Genomic DNA, 20,396 nt, shown 5'->3' with positions numbered 1-20,396 from the left:
CTCTCTTGGGCATATACCCAAAAGTTGCCTCAACATATAAAAGAGACACGTGCTCCACTATGTTCATAGCAGCCTTATTTATAATAGCCAGAAGCTGGAAAGAACCCAGATGCCCTTCAACAGAGGAATGGATACAGAAAATGTGGTACATCTACACAATGGAATATTACTCAGCTATCAAAAACAACGACTTTATGAAATTCGTAGGCAAATGGTTGGAACTGGAAAATATCATCCTGAGTGAGCTAACCCAATAACAGAAAGACATACATGGTATGCACTCATTGATAAGTGGCTATTAGCCCAAGTGCTTGAATTACCCTAGATCCCTAGAACAAACGAAACTCAAGACGGATGATCAAAATGTGAATGCTTCACTCCTTCTTTAAATGAGGAAAAAGAATACCCTTGGCAGGGAAGGGAGAGGCAAAGATTAAAACAGAGACTTAAGGAACACCCATTCAGAGCCTGCCCCACATGTGGCCCATACATATACAGCCACCCAATTAGACAAGATGGATGAAGCAAAGAAGTGCAGACTGATAGGAGCCGGATGTAGATCGCTCCTGAGAGACACAGCCAGAATACAGCAAATACAGAGGCGAATGCCAGCAGCAAACCACTGAACTGAGAATAGGTCCCCTGTTGAAGGAATCAGAGAAAGAACTGGAAGAGCTTGAAGGGGCTCCAGACCCCAAAAGTACAACAATGCCAAGCAACCAGAGCTTCCAGGGACTAAGCCACTACCTAAAGACTATACATGGACTGACCCTGGACTCTGACCTCATAGGCAGCAATGAATATCCTAGTAAGAGCACCAGTAGAAGGGGAAGCCCTGGGTCCTGCTAAGACTGAACCCCCAGTGAACTAGTCTATGGGGGGAGGGCGGCAATTGGGGGAGAGTTGGGAGGGGAACACCCATAAGGAAGGGGAGGGGGGAGGGGGATGTTTGCCCGGAAACCGGGAAAGGGAATAACACTCGAAATGTATATAAGAAATACTCAAGTTAATAAAAAAAAATAATTAGAAAAGCAATAAAGAAAAAATAAATGTTAAAATATAAAAAAAACAAACATATAATATGTACTTATAAAATATAATGCAATTTATTATATGGATTTCATAATAATATGTATGCTATTAATATGTATATATGTATATATATATATATATACTTATATATATATATATATGTAAAACTTAAAGAAGGTGAATATTCTTGTAGGGGTGAGAGTTTAAGATGATACCAGGAAAGTCAAGTGGAAGTACCAGGAGATAATTCAATGTAGAATAAAAGCCCAGTAGGGAATCCAGGATCCAAGTTTTGATGTATAAATGTGTAACCAAAATGGATAAAAGTGTCAATCAAAAAAAATCAATTTTGAATGAAACATTAGCCCAAAAGGTAAGATCACAAAGAAGAATTCCATGGCATTGGTTTAGGAAAACACATCTTTAATAGGGCACCAAGAATGTTAAACCTCCTAAGAAACATTTCACATCTAGTGAAAATTTGAATTCCTTGAATATACCATTAAATTAATGAAAAGATAATCTGTATACATAGTGATATTAAAACTAACCCCTGAGAAAGATAGCAACCCATGAAAATAGCTTTATAAATTTTATAAGACACCACTGTATTCTGAAGATTAGACACAAAATTTAAATGGTATCTTGCTAATAAGGAAAAGCTAATGAGCAATAGCCAGTGAATTCATATTAATAGTTAGAAGATTATGTATCACAGTCACAGTCATTGTATTTGTACTCAGTATAATGGTACCAAGCAAATGAACATCCATCCTCTGAGCTCCCAACAAAACTAATGGTGTTTCTGAGAATGTATAGCAATTGTTATTACTATACACAATTGATAAACCTGTAATTAGGATGTAATATTGGAAAACTGGTACTTTCCAACTGGGCTAACTTTATATTTATCATACATCAATCTTGCTCTGGAGAGTTCTATATTGAGATTAACTATCTCTAAAACGATATGTACAGAAATATTAAAAACAATTTTATAAATAATGGTACAAAATTTAGATAAAAGTCAAATGTCTTTCAAGAATGGATAATTTAGTGTATTTATTTAATGTAATACAAGTAATAAATTACAGGTATTTGAAATTATATGAATAAATCACAAAACTTATGTGTGAGTATAAGTATGTCTCAGTACATATGTATAATATATCTAACATAAAATGTATAAGGTTATCTCAAATATTGGATAAAAATTATTATGTTGGAAGTAATTAACTGGTCAGAGTATGAAGAACTATTTTGTGTTGACAGTAGCTCAACATATTTTGGGCTGAGTTGTGATCACAAGTTCAGGTCTCTGCAAATAATACACATCCACATGTGAATATTCTTTGTGGGATGCAATAAAATAGAATGCTCAAAAAGTACTTTGAGTCATACCAAATTAGTATGTGGATGTTATTTGTAGCTCTAAATCTAGCAATTCCATAAAAAAAATACTGTGTCACTCATCACAGGGCACATGATGTCTAATGCACCAATGACAAGGTAGTAGTAGGCCCAGGACAGTCTCAAAATTTCAAGTCTGGAGCTCCTTGGAGCATCTGCTCAATGATATGAGTGTAGACAGAAGGTTGGGGAGTGTTGTGAATGGAAAGAACTCTAAAAGGGAGAGAAAAAAGGGAGGAAGTAATTAGGCTTGAGGATGTCTGGTAAGTCAAGACACTGAAAGGAATCAGAACATTTCAAGACAATATTTGAAAATTCATTATTTATGAGTTCATAAAAGTATATTAAGCTAACTATATTCTGTGTATGTTGTAATTAAGATTTGGGAAACAAAAATGTGCATTGCTAACCAATTAAACTGTGAGTAAGAAGACAAGGTGAGGTATACACAAATCAAAATTGTGCAAAGTGAGTTTATTACTGTGTCACCTCTGAATTCATAAGAACAAACACAAGGTGGAAATGACTAGGCATTACAAGATGTTTAATATAAGGTCAATAAAAGGATAACTAAATTCATGAGTCTGAGAGCAATTGACTAGGAAACTTTAAGTTTGATTTTTTTCTTTTGAGAATTATTTGTATGTATGGGGATCCATCCATTCCTGACAACCTTCAGTTTTCTACTATTTGATACTTCATGAAGTTGTCATCCTTCCTTACCCTTCTGCTTTCTCCGTCATTTCTCCCACTCACCCTCATTTTCTCTCCCTTCCTCTGCCCTCTACATTTATATTTATAAATTTATTTATCAGTATTAAACATACAATACACACACATACAAACTCACAAACACACTCACACAAATGCATATACACTCTTCTACATTGAATGAACTAATTATTTTGAAAATTAGCTAAAGTTAAGGAAGATTTCATAGATGTAATAGGCATGGAAAATGAAAAGAAAACACTTAGAAATGTTAATCACCATGTTGGTTTTATATTTTCAGGACTGAGTTTGTGATATGAATAAAATATCAATAAAGTCATGGAATTAAAAATAAGAAATTAAAAATGCTGAAAGAATATTAAAACTAATAAATCTCATAATATGTAAGATGTTTCATATATGTATATATTATTTATGAGTATATATTATTCTGTTGCCATCATATGTATATATCATATATATACATATATATATATAAATTATATATGTATGTATAATATCAACAGAATGGACTACATCCTATGTACCAGTCAGAGATAAACTAGAAAGAAATGTAACTCTGCAAATTACTTGTGTCAGTCCTTACAATTTCACACATTTTCCTTTAGTTGATTGTATGTGTTTGCTTGAATGCATTGAGTAACAGTATATGCATCTGTAGAGGTTAGAAGAAAGCTTGTAGGAGTTGTTTCCTTTCTTCTGCAAAGCAGGTTCCTGTCATTGAACTCAGATTATCATGCTTAGTGGCAAGTGTCTATCCTTTGACCCATTCTGTTGACCAGTATGTCATACATTTTCATAGTGATTGTTTTTTATATTCATCATACCATATGTTCTGTATTAGTTCTGTATTAATAAATGTAATAAGACTAATGTCACAAGATTTATGTTTTGTTATAATATTCTGTAGTTGACAAATATAATGCTTTCTCCCCCAGAGTAAGATGCTGAGATGGCTTATATCAACTTTTCTTCCAAAAGATGCTTAAAACTTGCTCCCGAATCTGCTTAGTCCTTACCCCGTAGATGACAGGATTCAGGGCAGGGGGAACAACGACATATAGATTAGCCAGGAGAATATGAATGTATGCAGGAACATTCCTACCAAACCTGTGTGTCATGAAGGAAAAAAAAGCTGGAGTGAAGAAGGCCAGGATGACACAGATGTGGGAACCACATGTGTTAAGTGCTTTGAGCCTGGCATCCCGGGATGGAAGGGAAAAGACAGCTCGTAGGATAAGAATGTAGGAGATGGCAATTAGAAGCACGTCGGCAAACACCATTGATATAAGGATCAACCCAAATATCATGTTTACCTTTATGTTGGCACAGGCCAGACGAGCAATCCCCATGTGTTCACAGTAGGTATGAGGTATTATATGGTGACCACAGAAAGGAAGCCTCAAAATGAGAAACACTAGAGGAATAACCAAAATGAAATTTACTCCAAATACCACCACCAGGATGAGTCCTATTGTTCTGTTCGTGAGAATCTGACTGTACCGCAGAGGATTGCAGATGGCAACATAGCGGTCAAAAGCCATGGCGACCAGCACAACAGTCTCCATTGCAGTGAATATGTGAATGAAGAACATCTGGGTCACACATCCCCCAAAGCTAATTTCCCGTAAATTAAACCAAAAAATGCCCAGCATCTTGGGAATTGTGGATGTGGATAGGCCTAGATCAATGGAGCTCAGCATTGCCAAGAAGTAAAACATGGGCTGATGAAGACTGTGTTCATTCTTGATCACAAACAAGATAATGATGTTCCCAACCAAGGCGATCAAATACACAAAGCCAAAAGGAAAACCAATCCACAAATGCATCCTTTCAAGGCCTGGAACTCCCAGCAAGACGAAAAAAGATGGGTGAAATTTAGTCCCATTTGAACCTGACATTCCCTCTCTGTCCTTGAAATCTGAAAGGAAAAAAAAACCCTCAACCATTTGAAATGTATATATGCATATATCAACCATATATGTGAACACATACACATACACACAAACACACACCTATTAGGATGAAGGTCTTTTCTTAAAAAGGTGATATTTAAATACATGAACATGATTGCTTAAATTATTAACACAAAACATCTAAGACATGAAACAACAATGATTTGCATTTTTGAAAGAATGTTTGTTTACACTGAGAATTAAGCTTAGGCCTTGCACAAGTTAGACAAATGCTCTACCACTGAGCTTCTGGCCCAGGCTACATAAAGAATGCACTTCTGTGAACACTATATATCCTGCAGACCCTTGGAGCCAGTCAGTGTTCTACTCCTCTCCAGAAATATTGTGGCTGATGCTAGCAAGCAAATGTCATGAACAGTTAGACTTTGTGGTGTTATCACCACTTCAAACAGTCAAGAATTATCTTCATTTAGTTATCCACACTCCTACAAAAGTAATCAATATTGTAATCTCCACCCTTGTTTTTATATTTTGCTTATTTTACAGTGTTGGGCATCAAACCCAGGGTGTGATGCACATGGGGCAGTTGTTTGATATTTAAATAAATGGAATAACACTTATGAAGTAAGACAGGAATAAAGGAAAGATGATAGGCAAAGGAAGGAAGAAAGGAAAGAAGGAAGGAAGAAAGGAAGAAGGAAGGAAGGAAGGAAGGAAGGAAAGAAGGAAAGAAGGAAAGACGGAAAGGACCTTTATAGACGTTGAAATACAGAATGAGAGTGATGGTAATCGCTTTTGGAGAAAGGGGTTTGGACACTCAGTACCCTTCATTTTGTGGTCTGAGAAGCAGGCTTATGAGGAAGAGTAAAAGAGATTTGTTTTCTTTTTTTCATTGTGGAGCTGGAAAATTATGGGAGGTTTTTCTCCTTTCTCTTCTTTCTTTCTCTTTCTCTTCTCTTTTTAACCTCTCTATTTCTCCCTTTCTTTTTCCCTCTCTTTTCTTTTTTCTTTTTCTCTTATTCTCTTTGCCTTTCTTTCTTTCTCTTTTTCTTTTCCTCTCTTTCATCCTTTCTTTCTTTGATAGGTAAAACTCAGTTTCAAATATACAGATGAAGAATATCTCTCTCTCTCTCTCTCTCTCTCTCTCTCTCCATATATATATATATATATATATATATATATATATATGGAAGTTTTCAAACTGTGTTTTTAAATGTCTACAGATACTTAACTCTTTTTTTAAAAAAAATTATTTTGACCTTTTTGTTTTCTCTCAAAGAAGATACAACTTTGGGTGAGTAGATAATGGGTAATGTTTCTAAGAAGATCTGGGGGAGGGTTCAAATGATCAAAATACATTGTGTGAAATTCTCAAAGAACTAATGAAAAATCTACATTGACATAAAACAATGGGCTTTACATTAAAATTTGTTTAATACATGTTTTTAGATAATCTGAAATGGAGAAGAAACTGCATGAAAGATGTTAATTACCCCTGCTCTAATATTCAAATATCTGTAATGTCTATGATACATAGTCTGAAATATTCTTGTTTCCCACAGGTTCAATAGCATCTCATAAGTGTCATTTATCCCTGTCTGTCACATTTTACCTTCTTTGTTTCAGTACCTTACTCCAGAGCCTAGACCTCAGCAGCAGCAACTGTCTTGACCATATTCTGTGACCTGTGGTCTTTCAGGACAGACAGAGAAGAACTTCCCCATCTGGTTTTATTCTGTGTGTTGTTCCTCAGAAACAAAATTTATCCTTCTGCTGCATTAGACTTTTCACTGCCAACCCATTACCCACAGGACCATAATTACCTAGGGATTTAAATTTTCCTCTTCCTGAAAGAAAATAGTTAATTCTCCTGTGACTGCATTTTTGAACCCTGGAATTGATGACAACCAGCTTCCATTATTGGATTGCACTCTGTGATTACCCCTACAGAGTCTGTTTTCAGTGAGCAGCATAAGCCATCAAAGATGACTTGGATTTATAATCACAGGGCAGTATTATGTTAGTGAAGATGTATAATATACTGTGGAAAAACAGAAAATGTAAAACAATGCTTATGCCACGGAATGAAGCATGGATCTTAACATAGGCAATTAGAAGGCAGGATCCAAGATTTTCTGTCATTTTCCTATTGAGAGTTAACTAAGGAGAAATGGTCACACGGTATACATTTAGGACAGTATTTACTGATGTAAGTGCAAAAACAAAACAAAACAAAAACAAATATAGGAGTAGTTAGGGATTTACTCCCCAATGAATTAACAACTTTAGTTAGGTTTATTTACATGAGCATTGGTGACAGGTTATTTACCATCAAGGACAACATGGAAATAACAAATTTTCTGGTTCTACCATTCATAAAGAATTCATTTAAATGAATCTAGCACCCCTCTTCTGGCATGCAAAAACTGCATGACATAGAATTAGAATCCTTATTCTGCTATGTCAGAATTCAGAGGACAGCCATTGTTTGTTGTGGTATCAAAGCTTCTTATCCTTTTATAAAAATTTACTTAATCATACATGTTGGGTCCCCAGCATCCAATGTGTGGGATTAATAAGTCTGTGTAAAGACCATGAGAGAATTATTTCTGAAAAGAGTTTAGAAATTCTTCCACATATAAATGGGAAGTTGAGTAATGAGAGAGTAAGAATGCTACGATAGTCACAACCATGTGTGATAGCAAGCAACATAAACCACTTTCAACATTTTCATCATCTAACATGACACATTATGGTGCCAGATTATGTATCATTTCCTAAGCATCTAGGCTAGGATTGATGTAGACCTGTTTGTCATCATCACACTTAAAACCAATACACAGGGATGCAGTGGCAGCATTTCCTGTAGCATACAAGCATAAGGGAAATATCAAAACTCTTCAAAAAAGTTGTATCTCATATTTGTAATCACTGGGTGTCAGGCAAAATGTCATAAAGACTAATATAAAACATATTGGTAGAAACAGGGCACTAGGAACAATGCAACAGGAAACAATTTAATTTCAAATCAATTCATGAGAAATTCATTCTGTATTTTTCTTTAAAAATATTTCAAATAGATTTCAAATTTTTTATTAATCTTGACTATAAAAAGAAAATGGTTATAAAGTAAAATTTCACAAAAGCTTAATTTGTCTTGAAAAAGCAGATATCAAGTTATAAAAGGTGTTTTTGCGATCCCTGCCTGCAGCAGCTCTCTGCACCCAAACCGGGTGGGAGAGAGACCTCACCGCATGGACAGGTGGGCACTCCTGAGACTGCAAAGCAGAAGAGACCACCAACACTGCCCACCTCTGCTCACATCCCTGGCCCAAGAGGAAACTGTATACAGCATCTGGGTTCCCGTAGAGGAGGGCCCAGGAGCAGCAGGACCGCTGCGGCTGAGACACCGCCAGAACCTGGAGCCCATAGAGAGGAGTCACAAAAATCCCTGAAAGAATTCCAGGAAAACACAATCAAACAGTTGAAGGAATTAAAAATGGAAATAGAAGCAATCAAGAAAGAACACATGGAAGCAACCCTGGATATAGAAAACCAAAAGAAGAGACAAGGAGCTGTAGATACAAGCTTCATCAACAGAATACAAGAGATGGAAGAGAGAATCTCAGGAGCAGAAGATTCCATAGAAATCATTGACTTAACAGTCAAAGATAGTGTAAAGAGGAAAAAACTACTGGTCTAAAACATACAGGAAATCCAGGACTCAATGAGAAATCAAACCTAAGGATAATAGGTATAGAAGAGAGTGAAGACTCCCAGCTCAAAGGACCAGTAAATATCTTCAACAAAATCATAGAAGAAAACTTCCCTAACCTACAAAAAGAGATACCCATAAGCATACAAGAAGCCTACAGAACTCCAAATAGATTGGACCAGAAAAGAAACTCCTCCCGTCACATAATAGTCAAAACACCAAACGCAGAAAATAAAAAAGAATATTAAAAGCAGTAAGGGAAAAAGGTCAAGTAACATATAAAGGCAGACCTATCAGAATAACACCAGACTTTTCACCAGAAACTATGAAACCCAGAAGATCCTGGAGAGATTTCATACAGACCCTAAGAGAACACAAATGCCAGCCCAGGTTACAGTATCCGGCAAAACTCTCAATTAACATAGATGGAGAAACCAAGATATTCCATGACAAAACCAAATTTACACAATATCTTTCTACAAATCCAGCACTACAAAGGATAATAAATGGTACAGCCCAACATAAGGAGGCAAGCTATACCCTAGAAGAAGCAAGAAACTAATCGTCTTGGCAACAAAACAAGGGAAAAAAAGCACACAAACATAACCTCATATCCAAATATGAATATAACAGGGAGCAATAATCACTATTCCTTAATATCTCTCAACATCAATGGCCTCAACTCCACAATAAAAAGACATAGATTAACAAACTGGATACACAACGAGGACCCTGCATTCTGCTGCCTATAGGAAACACACCTCAGAGACAAAGACAGACACTACCTCAGAGTGAAAGCCTAGAAAACAACTTTCCAAGCAAATGATCGGAAGAAGCAAGCAGGAGTCGCCATTCTAATATCAAATAAAATCAATTTTCAACTCAAATTCATCAAAAAAAATAAGGAAGGACACATCATATTCATCAAAGGAAAAATCCACCAAGATGAACTCTCAATCCTAAATATCTATGGCCCAAATACAAGGGCACCTACATACGTAAAAGAAACCTTAGTAAAGCTCAAAACACACATTGCACCTCACACAATGATAATAGGAGATTTCAACACCCCACTTTCCTCAATGGACAGATCATGGAAACAGAAATTAAACAGAGACATAGACAGACTAAGAGAAGTCATGAGACAAATGGACTTAACAGATATTTATAGAACATTCTATCCTAAAGCAAAAGGATATACCTTCTTCTCAGCTCCTCATGGTACTTTCTCCAAAATGGACCACATAATTGGTCAAAAAACGGGCCTCAACAGGTACAGAAAGAAAGAAATAATCCCATGCGTGCTATCAGACCACCACGGCCGAAAGCTGGTCTTCAATAACAATAAGGGAAGAATGCCCACATATACGTGGAAATTGAACAATGCTCTACTCAATGATAACCTGGTCAAGGAAGAAATAAAGAAAGAAATTAAAGACTTTTTAGAATTTAATGAAAATGAAGGTACAGTATCCCTTGGACACAATGGGACATTGGATACATATGGGACACAATGAAAGCTGTGCTAAGAGGAAAACTCATAGCGCTGAGTGCCTGCAGAAAGAAACAGGAAAGAGCATATGTCAGCGGCTTGACAGCACACCTAAAAGCTCTAGAACAAAAAGAAGCAAATACACCCAGGAGGAGTAGAAGGCAGGAAATAATCAAACTCAGAGCTAAAATCAACAAAGTAGAAACAAAAAGGACCATAGAAAGAATCAACAGAACCAAAAGTTGGTTCTTTGAGAAAATCAACAAGATAGATACACCCTTAGCCAGACTAACAAGAAGACACAGAGAGTGTGTCCAAATTAACAAAATCAGAAATGAAAAGGGAGACATAACAACAGATTCAGAGGAAATTAAAAAAATCATCAGATCTTACTACAAAAGCCTATATTCAACAAAACTTGAAAATCTGCAGGAAATGGACGATTTCCTAGACAGATACCAGGTACGGAAGTTAAATCAGGAACAGATAAACCAGTTAAAAAACCCCATAACTCCTAAGGAAATAGAAGCAGTCATTAAAGGTCTCCCAACCAAAAAGAGCCCTGGTCCAGATGGGTTTAGTGCAGAATTCTATCAGACCTTCATAGAAGACCTCATACCAATATTATCCAAACTATTCCACAAATTGAAACGGATGGAGCACTACCGAATTCCTTCTATGAAGCCACAATTACTCATACCTAAACTACACAAAGACCCAACAAAGAAAGAGAGCTTCAGACCAATTTACCTTATGAATATCGACGCAAAAATATTCAATAAAATTCTGGCAAACCGAATCCAAGAGCACATCTAAACAATCATCCACCATGATCAAGTAGGCTTCATCCCAGGCATGCAGGGATGGTTTAATGTACGGAAAACCATCAACGTGATCCATTATATAAACAAACTGAAAGAACAAAACCACATGATCATTTCATTAGATGCTGAGAAAGCATTTGACAAAAACCAACACCCCTTCATGATAAAATACCTGGAAAGAATAGGAAATCAAGGCCCATACCTAAACATAGTAAAAGCCATATTCACCAAACCAGTTGCTAACATTAAACTAAATGGAGAGAAACTTGAAGCAGTCCCACTAAAATCAGGGACTAGTCAAGGCTGCCCACTCTCTCCCTACTTATTCAATATTGTTCTTGAAGTTCTAGCCAGAGCAATCAGACAACAAAAGGAGGTCAAGGGGATACAGATCAGAAAAGAAGAAGTCAAAATATCACTATTTGCAGATGATATGATTTATTTAAGTGATCCCAAAAGTTCCACCAGAGAACTACTAAAGCTGACAAACAACTTCAGCAAAGTGGCTGGGTATAAAATTAACTCAAATAAATCAGTATCCTTCCTCTACACAAAAGAGAAACAAGCCGAGAAAGAAATTAGGGAAATGACACCCTTCATAATAGACCCAAATAATATAAAGTACCTCGGTGTGACTTTAACCAAGCAAGTAAAAGATCTGTACAATAAGAACTTCAAGACACTGAAGAAAGAAATTGAAGAAGACCTTAGAAGATGGAAAGATCTCCCATGCTCATGGATTGCCAGGATCAATACAGTAAAAATGGCCATTTTACCAAAAGCGATCTACAGATTCAATGCAATCCACATCAAAATATCAATCCGATTCTTCAAAGAGTTAGACAGAACAATTTGCAAATTCATCTGGAATAACAAAAAACCCAGGATAGCTAAAACTATCCTCAACAATAAAAGGACTTCAGGGGGAAATCACTATCCCTGAACTCAAGCAGTATTACAGACCAATAGTGATAAAAACTGCATGGTATTGGTACAGAGGCAGACAGATAGACCAATGGAACCGAATTGAAGACCCAGAAATGAACCCACACACCTATGGTCACTTGATTTTTGACAAAGGAGCCAAAACCATCCAATGGAAAAAAGATAGCATTTTCAGCAAATGGTGCTGGTTCAACTGGAGGGCAACATGTAGAAGAATGCAGATCGATCCATGCTTATCACCCTGTACAAAGCTTAAGTCCAAGTTGATCAAGGACCTCCACATCAAACCAGATACACTCAAACTAATAGAAGAAAAACTAGGGAAGCATCTGGAACACATGGGCACTGGAAAAAAATTTCCTGAACAAAACACCAATGGCTTATGCTCTAAGATCAAGAATCGACAAATGGGATCTCATAAAACTGGAAAGCTTCTGTAAGGCAAAGGACACTGTGGTTAGGACAAAACGGCAACCAACAGATTGGGAAAAGATCTTTACCAATCCTACAACAGTAGAGGCCTTATATCCAAAATATACAAAGAACTGAAGAAGTTAGACCGCAGGGAGACAAATAACCCTATAAAAAATCGGGTTCAGAGCTAAACAAAGAACTCACAGCTGCGGAATGCGGAATGGCTAGAAACACCTAAAGAAATGTTCAACATCTTTAGTCATAAGGGAAATGCAAATCAAAACAACCCTGAGATTTCACCTCTCACCAGTGAGAATGGCTAAGATCAAAAACTCAGGTGACAGCAGATGCTAGCGAGGATGCAGAGAAAGAGGAACACTCCTCCATTGTTGGTGGGATTAGACTGGTACAACCATTCTGGAAATCAGTCTGGAGGTTCCTCAGAAAATTGGACATTGAACTGCCTGAGGATCCAGCTATACCTCTCTTGGGCATATACCCACAAGATTCCCCAACATATAATATAGACACATGCTCCACTATGTTCATCGCAGCCTTATTTATAATAGCCAGAAGCTGGAAAGAACCCAAATGCCCTTCAACAGAAGAATGGATAGAGAAAATGTGGTTCATCTACACAATGGAATATTACTCAGCTATGAAAAACAATGATTTTATGAAATTCGTAGGCAAATGGTTGGAACTGGAAAATATCATCCTGAGTGAGGTAACCCAATCACAGAAAAACACACATGGTATGCACTCATTGATAATTGGCTATTAGCCCAAATGCCTGAATTACCCTAGATGCCTAGAACAAATGAAACTTAAGACGGATGATCAAAATGTGAATGCTTCACTCCTTCTTTAAAAGGGGGACAAGAATTCCCTTGGCAGGGAATAGGGAGGCAAAGATCAAAACAGACACAGAAGGAACACCCATTCAGAGCCTGCCCCACATGTGGCCCATACATATACAGCCATCCAATTAGACAAGATGGATGAAGCAAAGAAGTGCAGACCAACAGGAGCCGGATGTAGATCGCTCCTGAAAGACACAGCCAGAATACAGCAAATACAGAGGCGAATGCCAGCAGCAAACCACTGAACTGAGAACGGGACCCCCGTTGAAGGAATCAGAGAAAGAACTGGAAGAGCTTGAAGGGGCTCGAGACCCCATATGTACAACAATGCCAATCAACCAGAACTTCCAGGGACTAAGCCACTACCTAAAGACTATACATGGACTGACCCTGGACTCTGACCTCATAGGTAGCAATGAATATCCTAGTAAGAGCACCAGTGGAAGGGGAAGCCCTGGGTCTTGCTAAGACTGAACCCCCAGTTAACATGATTGTTGGGGGGAGGGTGGCAATGGGGGGAGGATGGGGAGGGGAACACCCAAAAAAAGAAGGGGAGGGGGAGGGATTAGGGGATGTTTGCCTGGAAACCGGGAAAGGGAATAACACTCGAAATGTATATAAGATATACTCAAGTTAATAAAAAAATAATAAAAAAGGTGTTTTTGCATTGGTATTAATACAGCATATGCTATAATGAAAACAAATAGATTTTCAGGAGAAAGAATATATAAAATGTTAAATAATGTCAATCTATATGTACAAGCTAAAGGTAGCACGATATCAAAGACACAGAATATTTACAATTAAGAGAGCTGAAAGTACCAATTCTTGGAAATTTTAGAATCTGAAAGGTAACAAAATTAAACTCTTTGCCAGAGAAATCCTTTAAAAATGAAGGAAGAAATTAGCAGTATCAAATATTACAAGTGATAATAAAGGTAGATGGCTCTAACTTTGTGCTAGGCTAAATAACATATAATGACAATTAAAGATTCTATGTATTTATAGTATACAATATTTTGATATCTATGTATATTTAAGTAAATGATTATATTCAAGGTACTTAAGTTAATTACCTTAGATTTGTCAATATGAGAACAGTAAGCTATACTCTTTGAAAGTAAAATACATCACTGTTTATGACAATCTAATTAATTAATGCTAAAGATGCAAATTTAAGAATTCTTGAAATTGAGATATAATCATATCATTCCCCTTTTCATTTCTTTCCTCAATTTCTTCCATGCCCTGTCTTGTTCCTTCTCTAATTCAAGCCTTTTCATATATGTATAAATGTATAAATATATCCTGATTAGTCCACTCGGTGTTACTGGTATGTGTTTACCATATCACGATTAAACTCTTATCATTGGACAACATATTAGGGATCTAATTTCTGGAAGAACACTAGTTCTTCCACTCTCAGCATTCCTTGTTGCCTATTAGCCTTTTTTTAAGAGGTGATGCCTGGTTGATTAACTCTACCATGTTAGCATGGCTATTGGTGGAGTAATGTTTCTAGTCTTGTTTACATGGCCCTATTGAGGGTGAAGTGATTTGGGGTGATGTTTCCCTGTTATTTCCAGCTGACACAATCAGTCTCACAGCAGACCTTCTACATATTTTATGACTCATAAACTGGATTCTGACACATATAGCCAAAAGACAATTAGGAGAAATGTCAAAAATTATATATATATATATATATATATATATATATATATATATATATATATATATGATCTGTCTTATTACTAGTAATAAAGCTTAAAAAAACCTGAAAATCTGTGAAGCTGAGGTTTAAAAGGGTCTGTCTTCTACTATGAAGGTCCACAACTGGTCAAAATGTAGAAACTAAATGATCTTAAGAAGCCCAGCCACAACTGGGTACATCTACAGTACAATGCCTCAAGGAACACAGAAAAAGAGGGGACACAAAAGTTGTGATTGTCAGAGGACTAGGATATTAGCTTCATGACAGTGTCTTCTAGCCATGACAGAGATACTACACACATTGAATCTCAACAAGATGGTTGCCTAAGCAAGACATGCATAATGGCCCTACTAGTCTACATGCCAACATGAATGGCAGAAATTTGAAAAGGTCCTATACATAGATGGAGAGTTACAAGGAATTAAAGGCCTTTGAGAGGATGACTTCTCTCTGATAAATCATCTAGTTCCAATCAATCAGCCATAAATCCTAAAACACATGTACAAACAAGCATTTGGAGAGCTTTTGGGGCTACCTTCTATGAATTTGGCAGGAATTTGACATTGGGCTAGGACATGGGAGTAGGCTCAGGCAGGAATTTGACTTAGGGCTAGGACTCAGGAAGTAGGTTCAGATTAGAATATTTATACTTAGACTAATAGAAAGCTTAAGGTAAACACAGCCATGGAGTGTGTGGCATTCCTTTTATCTTGGTTATTCTGATAAAGCCCTTAGAAACAGTAATCATGGGACTTTGTTTATTGCTTTGTTTGCTCCTTGACCTAGAACTGACCTTATTCTTTGCACGTGCTTAGAATAGTATAAAAGTAGGCTGGAGAAAAATAAAACTGCTTCAGCCTCATCATTGGCTACAGTCATATTATAGTCTAACTGTCTAACTGTTATTCTTTTCAATCCCTACTCCCTTGAGACCCAGTTGACTGAGCTGGCTTGGTCCTAAGCAACACAAAATGACCTCAGAAAATTATTTGTATGTATATAAAATTATTTGGGATATATCAGTAATAATGAAGAAATCATAAAATGACAAGGAGTGGGGAGTATAAGAGCAGTTAGGCAAGGGAAGAATGGAAATGATCTAACTACAGTACTCATGAAATTTTAAACTAAAAAAGAAGTCACCTTTGTATGCCATTACAATTAGATCCCTAATCTGTTATCCAATGACAAGAGTTTAATCCTGATATGGTAAACACGTACCAGTAACACTGAGTGGACTAACCAGGTTATATTTAAAACTGTACATTTTTATCTCTATATTATGCGACCTAATTATAGAGAAAGAAAAACTCAAAATGTAGCTTATTGGTGCAGGGTTCACTCAGTACATATAAGGACTTAGGTTAGCTCCTTAGTACTTTAATGATAATACATCTAACTAAATAAGTGAATATTTAACAAATGTAAAGAATTTGCTTTTAATATATTTAACCAGCAAATCTCAGGAATTTTGGCCTTTGTTCCCACTTAACTCTGTTAAATTTTATTGAAGCTCTAGAAAGCTGTACTTTATATGATTTGTATCTTCATATTATTATATTAAAAATCCTGAAAAATATTTGTTTAATATACCATGTCTATTACATGTTCTCATAAAATATGTGCAGGTGAAAATATGCTAAATGTTAAAGGCAAAATCCAAGTCAATAAAATTGCATCTATTCCAACATATTTTAATACATGTTTCAAAATATAGTGACTTGGTTTTCATATCTATTTCTGTAATTTTTGAAATATACTGCTTTGAAGAAAATATGGTCCCATAAAGAAAAATAAATGGGAGAAGAAAGACAAGTTTTGATAAAATTTTGCAAATAGTGGTAAATATTTTTTGACATTACACTCACAAAAAATAAAAACACTGTCTCAAAGGTAAGTTGTGGTATAATATATGAAGTTTATTCATGAGCTTAAAGTATTTGTGTATTTACTTAACCTGTGGGTGTTTGCAATGTTATATATCACATGAACATCTGGTTCTTGCAGAGGTCAAAAGAGGGCATCAGATCTCTTAGAGCTGAAGTTTGTGAGCCATGATAATGGTACTAGAATTGAACCTGGGTGATCTAGAAGCATGGCTAATGCTCTTAATCACTGAGCCATCTCTCTAGTCCTTATATCAGTGAATTTTGATACACTGCTACATAAAAAGCAGTGGGTCTATCTTGCATATAAATGAATTTTAATTATGCAACATTTATTATATCAAGTCTCATGTTCTGTTTTTTGCTTCTTCTTTTGGTGAGTCCAGGTGCTGCAGCACACCAAGCAGGAAAGGATGAAGCAGAGCCAAGTTCTGAATTCCATGTTTTCCCTTGAGGTGTCTGGACTCCAGTGCACACTGGACAGAAAGGATGAAGTAAAGTCTGAACTAGATGGTCAGCCAAATCCTTGTCTGGCAGTGAGTGCTGGGAGGAGAAGATTTTTCTCCAAAGATTTCAGTGTTACATCTCTTTTTTGTTAAAGCTCTTTTAGACAACATTCAATGAAATAGCACTCTTAGATGATACTTAATGAGTCAAGTTGTACACTTTATTCAGGGTAAAGCAGGACTCTATAACCCTTATAAAGTGGGAAGTGGTTCTTCTTTGGGTGGAGTTTCATTGGCTGAGGTTTAAGGTTCTAGGGATATCTCACCTGCGTGGAGAGACTTTCCAGAAGTTCAGCTTATAATTTTGCCAAGGATTAGATTCCTTACATTCTGACATTCCTTGGTTAGAGTATGGGTTGGGCTCCTCAGATCAGGCTGAGAAGAGGAAAACCCCCAGTAAAAAAGGGGAGTCCTCAATTTTGTACCAACATATTGGAAGGTTCCCGAAGAAGGTATGTTTGGGAGCACTGAAAGAATTACTTGAAGCCAATATTGGGGTGCAAACTCTGTAGACTGCTTGAAATGGCTCTTTGGATATGTCTCTAGATAACTCTTGGGTTTCAAAAACCTGCTGGAAAATTCTAAAAGAGCTGTAATAGCTCTCCAGTTAGCTTTGGTGTTTTCCAAACAAAGTCAGAAAACCTGTTAGAAAACATTCTCAAAGAGCTTTAACAGCTCTCTAAATAGCTATCTCTCTCTTATAGACTAAAGCCCAGTGTTTTATTTATACATCAATTCAGTCGTTTACTCCACATTCCATTTTGATTATTTCATGAATCAGAGCTTTATGACCTTAGCCCCTTGATTCCAGGAAAAAAGGAATGTTTTTTTTTAACATACCAAATGAACTCAGAGATTTGTCTGCCTTTGTAAACACAAACAATAAGCTTAGCTGGGTGGGATCTTTCCCTGAGATAAGCACTCCCTTTTTCACTTTATCTCTTTCTTTAATATCTTTCTAAGAAGCAGCTTGTTCTTTTAGGTCTGTGAAGCCCCTTATATAATTCATAATGCATCTTTATATTTTTCACAGTTGAGAAATACTGTAAAGAACAGCTCTTATAATGATTTATGTACTATCGAACACATGTTTTTAGAGTTCTTTTGCACACCCTTAAGGGCTATTCCAAAGGTCTCAGCATCACAGAGACACATGCTTGATGCCTGGAGTCATACTGTCCCTGATTATCATGGAGTCATTAACCTTGGCAGAGGGGACCATCACCTAAAATAGGAACATGAAGTAAAATATATGCATTATTATACAAGTAAGTCTTATGCCTACAGTAACTATCAACAATCTTGGAGGCCCATGGTCTGCTGCCACTGACTATGTCACATTGTCCCTTCTACGTCCATGTAGGACTTGGCCTTTCCCCTTTCTCTTTTAATTCAAGAGTGCCAAGGTTGGTTGTGAGTATGGTTATTGGGTGCTCAACTTGCTTGATGCAGACTGAAAGAAGAAACAAAACCAGAAAGAATAAATCAACTGCTATTTCTCCATTTATCAACAAAGTCATCCAGGAAGACAAAGAAGTATACCTGTGCACAGCAGAGGCAAAAGCTGCAGACACCTCCTCAATAGAAGTGGATCCCACTCTAGAGTTACTAATAATATCCATGAACTTATGGTATAGGGAGTCTGTATCCAAAGGCAAATTAGAATCATTCTAGAACCCCTTTAAATGAGACTAAATTTTAGACCAGCCATATTCAGTGGTATTATACTCCAAGGGAATTATACAGACCCAACATAACAATGAATTACATTGCACCAAGAACCTGATCTTAATAGTTTGAATTTGATTTCCCATAAATAGAACTGCTTCTTCTAAAGCATTAAGCCTATCCTGGAGTCCCCTGTCAAGAGTTTCCCAGACTATGAGTGCTATAGACACAGTTTTGGATTAATGATTTACATGATGTGCTAGGAGAATATCTTTAACCAAGGATATAGTAGATTGGAAAAAACCAGAAATCACATCTAATAAGGCTGTAGTCCCCAATATCAAGACTGCAACAAATCTTTTAGATCTCTTGAGAGCCAATGTAGCACTGTGCAAAACCTCTATACCAGGGTTGGAAAACCATGAGCCAGTTACCTAGAGTGGATCTCTCCCATCCATCCAGCTGGAGACAATTGACAGCTTCTAGGACTTCCTCTGTTTTATTAGGAATGTTGCAGATTTCTAGCTGCATTGATTTCAATGACTGACTCGACTTCCTTTTCTTATAACAATGACTTGTGGAATAGTCACTACAAGGGTGAAGAACTCTGGCAGGGTTTTTGTTTATGTTTGTTTGTTTGTTTGTTTTCACCAAAAGAGGAGAAGTGGTAATGCACATATTAAGCCTTTGGCAGCACATCAGTGGTCCACTGCTATAGATCTAGAAAAGATGCAAGAGTGTTAAGGGAATCTTAGTCCTGAAAAAAATACTTTAAGTGGGTAAGCCAAATAATGCTTAGTGTTATGACTTCCCTGGATGTTAAAGAAAGCAAGAGATCACCTCAAGTGAATCCAGCCACATACAGAATCATGAAAATAACCGAATACCATCCTGTCAAGTCACTAATCTTTGGAACAGCTTATTATGCAGCAAGTTAATGAGAAATTGTAGTTAATCTGATGGAATGTTATAATGAACTATTTTATTGAATTAATGATTTATTTGGGGTGTCAAATAAAAATTTAACCATGATTTTAAAGCTAAATTTATATGATGGCATTTCATTATTGATTCTTGGGAAGTATTGATTCATTGTTAAGGACATTCTTGCCAAAAGTCCTGATGTTATGGTTCAAATATGTAAAAATAGTAACTAGATCAAGAGTTTTGGCATGTAGCTCTTCCTTTAAATAAACACAACTTCACACCAGTCTACAGCCCAGAAACCCAGGATAGAACCAAATGTAATTGCCAAAAATGTCAATGAAATGATTCCTAA

The 20,396-nt window shown here is 36.5% G+C and overlaps 1 protein-coding gene, 1 non-coding gene and 1 pseudogene across 2 annotated transcripts; all 3 read right to left on the bottom strand.

Annotated features, from left to right (window-relative positions):
* Positions 1-4,136: 4,136 nt before the first annotated feature.
* Positions 4,137-5,075, bottom strand: Or52e18 (olfactory receptor family 52 subfamily E member 18). Its single transcript, NM_001000179.1, is given in 1 exon segment — positions 4,137-5,075. A coding segment is annotated over 1 exon segment (939 nt).
* Positions 5,076-18,002: 12,927 nt separating this feature from the next.
* Positions 18,003-18,050, bottom strand: LOC120100219 (U7 small nuclear RNA; annotated as a pseudogene).
* Positions 18,051-18,061: 11 nt separating this feature from the next.
* Positions 18,062-18,126, bottom strand: LOC120100221 (U7 small nuclear RNA). The gene has a single exon (XR_015655720.1). It is a non-coding gene; the product is annotated as a U7 small nuclear RNA (small nuclear RNA).
* Between the last annotated feature and the right edge of the window lie 2,270 nt (positions 18,127-20,396).

Source organism: Rattus norvegicus, chromosome 1 (genome assembly GCF_021556685.1).
Source record: "Rattus norvegicus strain SHRSP/BbbUtx chromosome 1, alternate assembly SHRSP_T2T, whole genome shotgun sequence".
Lineage (NCBI taxonomy): Eukaryota > Metazoa > Chordata > Mammalia > Rodentia > Muridae > Rattus > Rattus norvegicus.
This window is presented reverse-complemented; position numbering and strand designations above follow the sequence as displayed.